General features: G+C 43.0%; 1 protein-coding gene across 1 annotated transcript in view; it reads left to right on the forward strand.

The window, feature by feature from the left end:
* The window catches only part of IFT88 (intraflagellar transport 88), a 29,407-nt gene extending 22,032 nt beyond the window's left edge, over positions 1-7,375 (forward strand). The window contains exons 24-26 of the mRNA XM_072134277.1: positions 3,454-3,523; positions 6,844-6,954; positions 7,140-7,375. Coding sequence (XP_071990378.1) covers positions 3,454-3,523; positions 6,844-6,954; positions 7,140-7,261 — 303 coding nt within the window. The 3' untranslated portion in view covers positions 7,262-7,375. The remainder of the gene's footprint in view (positions 1-3,453; positions 3,524-6,843; positions 6,955-7,139) is intronic.
* The last annotated feature ends 5,772 nt before the right edge of the window (positions 7,376-13,147 follow it).

Genomic DNA, 13,147 nt, shown 5'->3' on the forward strand with positions numbered 1-13,147 from the left:
TTTAACGATCTGAAAACGCACTTAGTAAAAACGGCTCAAAAACGCCATGTGTGTCTTCACCCTAAGGCCGGCGCCACACAGGGCGCTTTGTCTGCGCTTGCAAACGCAAACGCAGACAAAGTCGCGCACACCGAGGCGGGCCTCGGCCCGATCGCATCGGCGTTTCTATGGAAACGCCTGCGATCGGGAACGAGCCGCCGGTGTTTTGCGTTAATTTAACGCGACACACCGGCGGCTCGTTCCCGATCGCAGGCGTTTCCATAGAAACGCCGATGCGTTCGGGCCGAGGCCCGCCCCGATGGGCGCGACTTTGTCTGCGTTTGCGTTTGCAAGCGCAGACAAAGCGCCCTGTGTGGCGCTGGCCTAAGGGTGTGGCCACACTGTGCTCCTTGGACCATTTTTAAACGCATTGAAAACACATGTGTTTTTGTATGTTAATCATGCGTTTGGCTTGTTTGAATCAGCTTTTCTTAATTTCTGGAAGTGTAAGCAGCTGTAAAATGAATTTTAACCCCTTAAGGACGCAGGGTTTTTCGGCTCATTTCTCGCTCTCCAACTTCAAAAATCCATAACTTTTTCATTTTTACGTTTACAGACCTGTGTGAGGGCTTATTTTGTGCATAACAAATTTTACTTTCCCGTAATGTTATTTATTTTAACATGCCGTGTACTGCGAAGCTGAAAAAAAATTCCAAATGTGGAAATTTTTTTTTTTAAAAAACGCACGTGCGTTACGTTCTTGTGGGCTCAGTTTTTTCGACTTTGACTGTGCACTCAAATTAGCACCTCAGCTTTATTCTTTGGTTCGGTGCGATCGCGGTGATACCAAATTTATATAGGTTTTATTGTGTTTTAATACATTTTCAAAAATTAAACGAATGTGTACAAAAAAGAAAAAAGATTTTTTGCCATCTTCTGAGGCTAATAACTTTTTCATACTTTGGTGCACGGAGATGTGTGAGGGGTCATTTTTTGCGAAATGAGGCAACGTTTTCATTGCTACCATTTTGAGGTCTGTGCGACATTTTGATCATTTTTTATTTTATTTTTTATGTTATGTAAAAAGGTGTAAAAGTCGCATTTCGGACATTTGGGCGCCATTTCCCGCCTCGGAGGTCACCGCCGGCCGTAACCGTTTTTATATTTTGATTGATCGGGCATTTTGGGACATGGCGATACCTAATGTGTCTGTGATCTTTACTGTTTATTATGTTTTATATCAGTTCTAGGGAAAGGGGGGTGATTTGAATTTTTAATATTTTATAAAAAATTTTTCTTTTTTTTAAAAAAAAATTTTCTTTTTTTTTTTCACAATTTTTTAGACCATCTAGGGTACATTAACCCTAGATGGTCAGATCGTTCCTACCATATACTGCAATACTTCTGTATTGCAATATATGGCATTTTTGCAGCACATTCATTACAATGAGCCACAGGCTCATTGTAACGAATCTGCAGAAGCCATGTAGCCTCGAGTCAAAAGAAGACCCGAGGCTACCATGGCAACCCCGATCGCCACCCCCCCCCGATGACGTTCGGGGGCGCGGCGATCGCAATAGAGATGGCGGCGCTCACAAGCCCGGGAGCCCTCTTCATACATCCCTTATACCTCTGCGCCGTAGAGCTACGGCGCAGAGCGTTAAGGGGTTAAACCAGCCAAACACATGGTGAACATACCAGCGTGTTTGAAAACGGCTCGTTATATCCCTGGTCATGTGATGTTACACAGGTGCAGTGCTCGTTATATCCCTGGTCAAGTGATGTCACACAGGTGCACCGCTCCTTATATCCCTAGTCATGTGATGTCACACAGGTGCAGTGTTAGTTATATATCCCTGGTCATGTGATGTCACACAGGTGCACTGCTCCTTATATCCCTAGTCATGTGATGTCACACAGGTGCAGTGCTCGTTATATATCCCTGGTCATGTGATATCACACAGGTGCACGGCTCATTATTTCCCTGGTCATGTGATATTTCCCTCTCTGTGATATAACATGCCATGCAACTGTGTAACATCACATGACTAGGGACTGTGACGAGGGACTAGAACTCAACAATAAAACTTCTTATAGAATGACAGCAAGCAGAAATCTAGGAAACCATGAGGAATTGATACAGAAAGTATATTGGAAAATTGTACAACTTTTCATTACAAAAACAATATTTGCTGCAAGTGGACAACCCTTTTAGCTCTTTTAACAGACTGGAGCAGCTAAACACTCACCTCAGGAGTGAACTTAACCCCATTAATAGCATCTTTTAGAAAAAGGGATCGGAGGCCACTGACTGAAGCCAACTTTCCTTTTAAAACTTATTTCCGCTGGCAATTCCCAACATACTTCTAAAAATCTTCATCACTGATGTCTTCTTGGATTCCTGGACCTCTTCCAGTTAACTCTATCCTTTCACCATTTCTAAGTACATTTTACAGTAGTGCTTTAAAGGGAATCTACCACCATGAATCTACCCATAAAGTTAGAACGGGTGATAGGTGGTTGTATGGGATGTGAGGATAGCCCTTTTTAGAGCTAATCCCGCAGCTGCGCGTCCACTGCTACAAAGCCGGAGCTACTGTGCACGCGAGGAGCTGCGTGCCGAAGATGTCGGGGTAGGAGGAGAAAAGAGGCTACTGGGGCGTGGAGTAGCCGCAACGTGTAGCCTCATGTCCGGCTTCTCCACACCCCAGTAGCCGCTTTAGAAAATGTACATATTAGGGTAATAAAGATTTTTAAAAGATAGCGGGGACGTGAGGATTAGCTCTAAAAAGGGCTATCCTCATGTCCCATTCATCCACCTACAACCCGTTCTACCTTTTATAGGTAGAATCGTGGTGGTAGGTTCCCTTTTAAGCTGTTTATAAAATGCACATCCATCCTGATACAGTCCATTATCACAGCTGGATTTGGGGCTCAGATCTATGATTGTAAGGCTCTATCCACATTGCCATGAGCGTATCTATTCCCAGTCTACATTGCAGACTCCATCGTATTCAACAGGAAAGCAGTGGATGAATTGACGTAAAGGATTTTAGCCACAGTTACCTTGACAGTAGAGTGTCTACGTGTGCTACCTTATTGTAAAACTGAAGCTACCCCTTTAATATGACCATCAAAACTGTGCTGGTTTTAAGGGGACTCAAAATTTTACCACTTAAATTACCAGCCCCCTCAAATAGGATATGAAATGTCCTTTCTTTGAAATGGAGAAGAGTCATATTTTGCCTGAGATGAGTCAAGTTTCGAGACTACAGGAGTGACACCCCTATCTTCTGTTCTATAGTACAGGAAGTCCCTGACTTAATTTAAAGTGGTTGTCCTTTGCATTTATCCCCTAATACTGGGGGTCTTACTCTAAGTGAACAGGACCACAACGTAAACCTCTCCTCCCTTCAACTGCTGCATCTGAGCTGATTTATCTGATGATCAACTTTCTTTTCTTTTCCTTTCCAGCGTGTAAGATCGGGCAGGGATGGCAGTGCCCGCAGTCGAAGGGAGGGCAGAGAAGGCAGTGCCAGCAGTGGTAAGTCCTTATTTGTGTGATGTTGAGGGGTAAAGGGGCTGCAATAATTGGGTTGAATTTTAAATTTGTTATTATTGTTGTGCATGGTGTCCTTGCACAGTATTGTTGTTAAAACCCTGGAGTCTGTAACGTCTGACCATTTAGGTGTATCATCAATATATTTTAAGTTTGGGAGAATGTTTGTATCCAAAAGATAACCAGCATAACGCTACGTTCCAAAACGCTATTTATTCTGTTTTGATTATTCAGCTCTGTTCACACATCGGTCTAAAATCGACACGTTCGGCAATTAGCCTTAGTCCTTACCTTTGGGAGAATTTTTATATAGTGCATTGATTCTATTAATGGCTAGATAATTTCCCTAAGGCTACATGCACACGAGCATGTGCTCAACTGGGCCGAATACTGGGTGTAACACACGGCTGGGTGCGGAAGAGCGGAGGGGGGAGTGCACCTCCCCTCTCCATAGACTGCAGAATGGCTGCAATCCAGCAGAGAATAGAACATTTCCTTTCTGTTTCGGCACCAGCAGGTCACAGTGCGGTGATACAGCGTGTGCTCATCGAGCTCTGACCAGGCGCCATAAACCTGTATTGTGGAAGTGATCTGGTGCAGCCTCAAATATTTTTGTGTGCATGTAGCTTTCATTAATAATTTTTTTTAAATTTCTCTTTTGTAGATGCTTCTCACACTCACTGCAGACTGGTTTGTCCTCTTTGCAGTGAGATCAGTAAAAGAAGCAGCCAAATGGCTCATTTGTTAATGAAAACCTATTAGGAAAATTATATTTAGCCTATAATAGATGCAATTTAGTAACAAAAGGAAGATTTCTCTATAGTTTGTAGAGTAAGCACCGATTCATAAAGTCACATAAGCTCTTCACTCACTTACAAAGAAATGACTGGTGAGGCAGGGAAGTAGAAGAAGAGTGGAAGGGAATATTAGGAAATGGGGCCTAGAATTCTCAACTGTTCGGCCTTTTTTCCGTCAAAATGGCGTGGTTTATGAGAGAGGGTGTGGCTCCCACAGTGTGCCCTAGAATGATGCAAGGGAATTCTGATACAAAGTACGGTAAGCAAATGATGGAATAGACATGGAAGATGCTCCAGATTCCTCCATTATCAGCCACTACAATAAACATGTCAATTTTTAGGATGATCTCGCTCCAACTTAAACTGTCTAACTTAAAAATCTTCATTTAGAGACTGTTTGGTTGCTGTCCAATAACAAGGATGTATCCCTAACAATTGCAGAACTTGTCACCGCGTACTCGAAGCAAATTACTTTTTATCCGATATGATGGGGCTATAAATTCCAAATGTAAAATATTGTATCCAGCCTCTCGGCACAGATATCAACCATCTTTACTTAAAATTACCAAGATTGTGGTGGGGAAGTGGGGTACAAAAACATTGGCAGCAGAGTACAAAAACATTTCCATAGAAATCATATCGCTTCCAACAAAATCCATACAAGACAGAGAATGCTCTTTATAAAATTGCCCAGAAAGCAGCACATGAGAGCAATTAACTTCCCCGAGTCCAGGGCCGTGTTCCTGCATATTTACCTTGTGCCAAAAGCAGCCAAAGCTTCAGTGAACGTGTGAATCTGAGGTCAGCTCTTCTCTCTTACGCACTAACTTGGGAATAAGTGTAAACTCTGTTCCATATAGATAACATTAAAATTGTTGATATTATTCTAAGACTTAACAATCATTTTAAATCCTTTTTATCATACATGAACAATTTCTGGAGGAGCTTTATATTATTTAGTGTTTAGTGAAGTCATACACTTGTGGTTTCTGTGGGTTCTTCATCCTCACTCTCCATACATGCTGTGCTCATATTGTATTTTTCGGACTACAAAACACACTTTTTAGCAAGAAACAAATATTGCTAAAATGTGCCTCTGTCTTATGGTCCAAAGTCAGTAGGATCCAACACTGCCAGAGCCTTCCGACCGCTGTCCTGGAGGTTGGTTGATGTTTTGACAAACTGCTTTACATGATCTCTGAGAAAACAGAGTGATGTCAGAAGCTTGTGACGGATTACATGCTTCCTGAATCTCTGAATTCCTTAAAGGAAACCTACCAGTTAGAATGGTAGGGGTAAGCTGTAAGTACCGAGCACCAGCTCAGGGTGAGCTGGGGCCGGTACTTACTTTCGTTAGTGTTATAAACCGCGGTATCGCGGTTTTAACACTTTTTAAACTTTAGAGCAGAAGAGGCTGTGCGCGCCTACATAGGAGATAGCGGAGATGTTGCGCGCGCACGGTCGCGCGCAGCGCCGAAGCCTCTTCTGCTCTAAAGTTTAAAAAGTGTTAAAACCGCGATATTGCGGTTTATAACACTAACGAAAGTAAGTACCGGCACCAGCTCACCTTGAGCTGGTGCTCGGTACTTACAGTTTACCCCTAATATTCTAACTGGTAGGTTTCCTTTAAACAGAACCTGTCATCATCAATTGACATAATAAACCACTACCAGTATATTGTCAAACTACGTAACACCTTCTAGTTTTTGTTTCTTTCATGGTTTAGTGTGATGGCATTCTCTAGAAAATCAACTTTGAAGTGGGATATAAGTCAGAGGAGGAGAAGAGTTTAAAACTGAAGTCAAGGTGGAGTCCTCTGAACGCCTCCTTCCTGTGATTGACATCATGCATTTGGCTTAATAAGAGCTGGTTAGTGATGTCTCTGGATGCTGGGGGCTTTCTGACAAGAGAGAGCTTGACTTCAGTGTTAAAATCTCCGCCTCCTTGACTTTAAGCAACCAATTTACATCTTGCTTCAAAGCTGATTTTCTGGATGATGCCACCACACTGGGTTGTGAAGAAACAAAATCTGCAAGTTGTTCAGCTGCTTAGTAGGGATTTATTAGGTCAATTTCTGCTGACAGGTTCCCTTTCAACCCTGCCAGGGGATAGGGCCAGAGAAGAGATCTGGGATCGGTATGAAGAAGAGCTGTATGTGTGGATGTAACAGTGCTATGTGTGTTCATGTGAGTAAATGTATGTAGCAAGAGGTGTGAGAGTGAATGGTCATAGTAGAGCTGTGTGTGTGTGGATGCAGCGGGGCTGTGTCTGCTGTGCTTGTGTTTGACAAACATGGAATATTTAATTGGTGTCTGGGGTTCTTCTTACAGTCCGAAAAATATAGTAAATGCGACCAGTTCTGCAGTAACATCTACCTGCAACATTAGTGGATTAGTGGTGATTCCTGTGTAGGAAACCTCCCCCATACAAGCAGATAGATCTATATCCATCATGCTGTGTTTTGGCTGATCCATAGTTAATTCTTGTTCTCTGTTCTGTTCTGTTCAGACAGTGGGCAAAGCAGTGGCACCAGCGCTAAAGGGGAACGTCTCAGCGCTAAACTAAAGGCGCTCCCAACAGCTAATGATCCTTATGAGACCAGCTCCAACCAAGAAATCGGTAAGACATTGCAGCTGTGAGACACTTGGGACCCGTGAAAGTGGCGCTTTTCTCATCAGAATTGTACATTGAAGCTCCTTTGCCCCATTACAACATCTATACCACCTGCCATGTGCCATTTATAGTAATGGCGGGTGCTCCCTCTACACCCCCTGACAATGATCTTTTCATCTTTTGTCCGTCAGATGTCTCCTACATAGATCCTCTCGGTCCTCAAATGGAACGACCGAAAACTGCAGCCAAGAAGAGAGTGGAGGAGGAAGAGTTTGCAGATGAAGAATTGGGCGACGACCTTCTCCCTGAATAATACCGTTATGTTTTTTTTTTTCATTGTGTTATTTATGTGTCGTGTGACTATACAATGTATTTACAGAGCAGGTTTTTATATGCTTTACATAAAATATATTTATGGAACCTAGGACCACTGCTGGAGTCATTTTTAGTGTTGGAAGGGGCAGTATATCTACACAATGTACGACATACACACACTTTCCGTAGTCCCTTCTCTTGTAAGCGGTCTGTTCCCTACCAGTTCTCATGGGTATGCTCAGATTTCCATAAGCTCATGTATGATGTAATGATTTATAGACGTGTCTGTCAGCTGGAGGCTCTCATACTATGTTACATGGTCTGAAAACTTTGCTTCAGTGGAAACTACTAATTAAATGTTTGACATATATTGCCTACATGCTGCAGAATCCAATATACAGGCGGTCCCCTACTTAAGAACACCCGACTTACAGACGACCCCTACTTATAAACAAACCTCTGGATGTTGGTAATTTACTATACTTTAGCCCTAGGCTGTAACAGTTATCACAGGTGTCTGTAATTAAGCTTTATTGTTACCGTATTTTTCGGCCAATTAAGCGCACCGGACTATAAGGCGCACCTCTAATAAATGCCTGCTAAGACATCTAGGTTCATATATAAGGTGCACTGGAGTATAAGGCGCAGGATCAAATGCAGTACCTAAAAATGACCAGCAGGTGGCAGACCTGTGCACAGTTCAAGCCAGCTACACTTCCCGGGAAACTTGTCTTCAGCGTGTCAGAGAGCTCCGATCTCAGAGGTATGGGCTGCTGGGGGTTAATGCAGGGTGATGCAGCAGGGGTTAAGCGGTCTCCCTCTGCCCCTTCTCCTTCCCTCCTCAGCCAGGGTGTTATTTCTGTGGGGTTCCCTGTGGCTCCTTCTCTTTCCCCTGTTACAGGGCTGTCAGGTATGGGGGATTGTTTACTGATGATGATGATTGCCTCGTGGTGGGCACTATGGCAGCTCCGGGCTCTCCCTGCTAGGGGAGGGCAGGATGGGCACAATGTTAGTTGTGGTGCCAGGGCACTTCAGGAGCTAGGGACCCTGTATACTGTGTGGGAAGGTGCAGGAAATTTCTGGGGATGGAGCAATTAAACACTGGTAAATGTACAGTGCATCTTGTCTGTAGTACATTTCTGCATAAGTTCATATACAAGGCGCACTGGCCTATAAGGCGCACCTTTGATTTCTGAGAAAATTAAAGGATTTTTGGTGCACCTAATAGGACGAAAAATACGGTATTCCTGGTTCTTATGACAATCCAACATTTATAACATCCAATTGTCACAGAGACCAAAAAAAAATCTGGCTGGGGTTACAATTAGAGGATATACAGTTCCGACTTACATACAAATTCAACTTAAGAACAAACCTACAGAATCTTGTACGTAACCCGGGGTTACTGCCTTTATCTCCTGCTGGTTCTTCACTTTTCTGTATAGTAAGACCATTACTGTGATATTGATGGGGTCTCTACTGGTCTATCAGATACATAGACTTGACAAGGTTTCTCCCAGTCATGTGCATTGCTGATGGGAATAAGCTTAATAATTAGGGCAGTGATGGTTATAAGTGGATGAGCACAAATGACTTACATGGAGCCCTGGCATATATCCAACAAAAATCTATGGGATGAATTGGAATATCCATTGCGATGTCCAGCAAGCGAATACAGCAGAAATTAGTATCTACAAGTTTTGCCAAAATTTCATAAATTAATAGTTCAGATGATAATTGTAAACTTTGCTATAAATTTTATCACAGAATATGTCACTCTATCCTTTTTCGCTTTCTTTCTCCCTACACAGTATAAAGAGTTTGAGTAAATCATCTTTCTGTCCTGTATCCACTGACAGCTGAGAGATCAAGGAACCTGATGAAGCATCTAATGACTTAAAGAGAACCTGTCATCAGGAATTGACTTAAAAAAAACCCTACCAGTATGTTGTCAAGCAGCTGACCACCTCCCATATCATGTTTCTTTTATGACTCAGTGTTTTGGCATCATCCCGAAAATTAACTGTGAAGTGAGATGTAAATTGGTTTTATAAAGTCAAGGAGGCGGAGAGTTTAATACTGAAGTCAAGCTCTCCTCACCTCAGAAATCCTCCTTCACTGTAATTAACGGTCCTGCGTCCAAAGACATCACTAACCAGTTCTCCTGAAGTCCAGTGCATCATGTCAATGATAGAGGAGGAGACGTTCAGAGTTTCTCACCTTGACTTAAAGGGGTGTTCCATGTGAAAAAGTAATGGATATTGTTTGAATAATGAAATGTTATACAAATCTCCAATATACTTTCTGTATCTATTCCTTAAGGTTTTCTAGATCTCTGCTTGCTGTCCTTCTATAGAAAGTTCATTGTTTATTTCCAGTGGACAGAAATCTGACCTTGGTCACACAGGTGCACGTCTCGTTATTACCCACAGTTCTGATTGCTGTCTGTGATACTAACGAGCCGTGCACCTGTGTGCACCTTTAAGTGTTAAACACTCCTCCTCCTTGACTTATATACAACCAATTAACATCTCACTTCAATGTTAATTTTCTGGATGAAAGAAACAATATACTGGTAGTGGATTATCAGGCCAGTTGCTGATGACAGGATCCCTTTAACTCTTTTACAGACAGTCACTTTAATAGTTTAATCTCTTGAGAGAGCTGATGAACTTTTCCATACCAAGGGAATATTTCCCTTGCTTTATCATTAGCTTCTTCATCAGAATGAGGTGGATTATAATAATTCCTTTATTTATATAGCGCACACACATTCCCCAGAGCTGTACACAGCTTTGCCAAATCAGTCCCTGTCCCCAATGGGGCTCACAATCTAATCAACCTGCCAGTATGTTTTTGGAGTGTGGGAGGACCCGGAGGAAACCTAAGCAAACACGGAGAGAATATACAGACTCTTTGCAGATGTTGACCTGGATTGAACACAGTATCCCAGCGCTGCAAGGCTGTAGTGCTAACCTCTGAGCCACCATATACTACTCACTACAGGAGAAAGAAGCAGGTAAAAAGGCACCTAGAAGCTGCTTTCCTTAATGAAGTATATCACAATGTTTGCTATCATCACCTGTTCTATTCATTTCTTAAAGGGCATCTACCATCAGGATGAAAGACTATATGTAAATGAGTCAGAGGGACTCCTGGCCCCACTAAAAACAATGGGGCCTTGAGTCCCTCAGACTCATTTGCATACAGTACTTCATCCTGGTTGTAGATGCCCTTTAAGCATCAGTTGCCTCAAAGGTTTGGTTACTCTTTAATATAAAGGAATCCAGTACACCAATGTCTCATCAAAGTTCCTCAGGTTCATTATTACTGTTACCCCACCTGGGGCCAATATTATAAAAGTTCTACTTCCCTCTGGTCTAGCACAGTGCCTCCCATCACCCCCACCTACAGCTCACACCTACTATATCCTCAGTCTACAACCTGTATTAGGCTACATTCACACTGACGTATAGACGTCAATGGGCGCACGGCGCCCTACGGTAGCGGTACGGTGCCGTCCTATCTTTCTCCGTAGTACGGCGCCGTGCGCCATTAATTCCTATGGAGAGGGGCGGGGGTGAGCTGCGCTCACCTCCTCCTCCTCCTCTCCCCGTACACTGCCGTTGCCCGCTACGGTACGGGCGGGCAACGGCAGTGTGATTATAGCCTAAGTCTGTAATTTAAGTGTGTTGTTCATGTGAACCTCTATGTGCCAGGTCCAGGGGCCGACTATGCGGAAACAATGTAATATATATATTATTTATTCATTTTTACACTATGTGGGATCAATGTAAGTTGATTGTGGACAATCCTTCTCATCTGTGTGCATGGTTGTTACATATTGTATGAATAGTAATAATAAGTTATTCTTTATGCAGATTCCTAGGCAGGTCATGATGACGTGGACACACAGGCAGGATACAGAAGAGACATACCAGAAAACCCCATGTGTACATGAGAAGGGATCTGCCTATAGATACTGTGCAAGTCTATTTCTCCGGTCAGGTTTGAGCAGATGTAAGGTTACCCTATGGTTATATGCTTGTCCCCCCTCCAATGATTTCTACACATCTCCCCTCATGCACAATAAATGGTAAACCCTACTTGTAAATGTCCTGTACAGGAAATGATTAGTTACTCGCTGGAATTTATAGGGTTATTTTTTTTCACCTTTTCCATGGCTGGTGATTACACATAAAACTTCTTATTAATGTGACTTGCACTGTTTCCAGTTTACAGCTTAGTAATGTTTTACATCTGCTTGTAAATTCAATGGAAACGGAGTTCTGCAGAATATATAACCACCTCCAGAGTGGACGCAGCGCCTCCTCTGATATACAGTGTGCACACAGCCAAATCCTGACATTACACACCTGCTGCACGACCACCAGGATCACTAGTTACATTTATTATAGACACAAATGTTTTTGGATGAACTAGAAATCCAGATGCTATGAATTGGTTAAAAAGCAGATGGCATACCCTTGGGTACATGGCCTCCATTTTTGGGGTAAAGGGTGGTTACAAAGGGCAGATCCTACTTTGGAGGACCAACCACATCTAATACTCTGTAATAATTAAAGGGGTTTTCCCACAAACAAAAGTTAGGCCCCATCTACGGGATAGGGGGTAACTTGCTGATGGGTGCTGAGACCCCACAGATTGCAAAAACAAGGCATCCGGTGGGGTTCCACATACCTCCATCGGACCCCTCGTGGCTCCATCAGACTAATGGAGCAGACGGCCGTGCATGACCGTTCTGCTCCAATAATCTCTATGGAGCTGATGGAAATTGTCAAGCACCGCATTCACCGATCTCCGTCAACTCCATAGAGGTTAATGGAGCAGAACGGAGCGACAAGGGGTCTGACAGACCACTGGTTTTTGCGATCTGTGGGGTCTCAGCACTGAATCCACGGGATAGGGCCTAACTTTCGTTCGTGGGAAAACCCCTTTAATTTGCTCTGTGGTGCACTGCAGGGAAATGAAGCATGATAAACCAGGGACACTTACTTATATATGTTATCCCTGGCCTCCTTCCTTCTAAAATTAACAATACAAATTATGCTAATGAGCCCCAAGGGCACTAGGGGTATTACCAGAATCCCACAAAACTATATCTTCAAAAGCTGTTACACTGTATTCCCCTACTCCCTCAGCACTTCCACACTCCCACTGCCTGATATAACCTCATACAGTCAGAGGGGGAAAGTGCTCTTGCACAGTGTAACAGTCTGTGTAGCTCTAGCATGGAGGAGCTCGGTAAAAAGCATAGAGCCCTTCTGGCTAATTTTAGAAGAAAGTAGGTCATACATAACAAATATAAGTGTCCCTGGGTTATCATGATGGATTTCGATGGTAGATTTCCTTAAAAGTTTAACTAAATTTTCCACGAACTGTGCTGAAATCAGTATTTCAGTGTGTACATGAGTAGTAACACAGTATCTGCTTATAATGTGACTTTGTAATGTTCATTTTCTTACATTTCAGCTGCTAGGTAGAGATTTTACAGCTGTGACTCACCCTCCTCTCCATAGACTTCTATGTAATATGTCCATCTTGCTAGAAAGACAGAATTCAGCCGAGATTTCACAGAGAAAATCACTCTAGGAGACTTGCTAAACTAGATTTGCAGGATGAAGCTGGATTATGCTAGGACACAGATACACCCTTATAAAGGGTTAAGGAGTACTAAATTTGGGCTCTATCGGGAACATTTATGATACGGCGGGATATAACAAGTGGCCAGAGTCGGCTGATCAGTGCATATCTCTAAACCGGGTCTTATCTGGCATAGGATCGTTCAATTAATTAGCAAACATTCAGCGTGAACTGTTGCTATTAGGCGTGGGGCTAACATGCCCCGCACGTGGCCACTCCG

Source organism: Engystomops pustulosus, chromosome 2, assembly GCF_040894005.1.
Source record: "Engystomops pustulosus chromosome 2, aEngPut4.maternal, whole genome shotgun sequence".
NCBI lineage: Eukaryota > Metazoa > Chordata > Amphibia > Anura > Leptodactylidae > Engystomops > Engystomops pustulosus.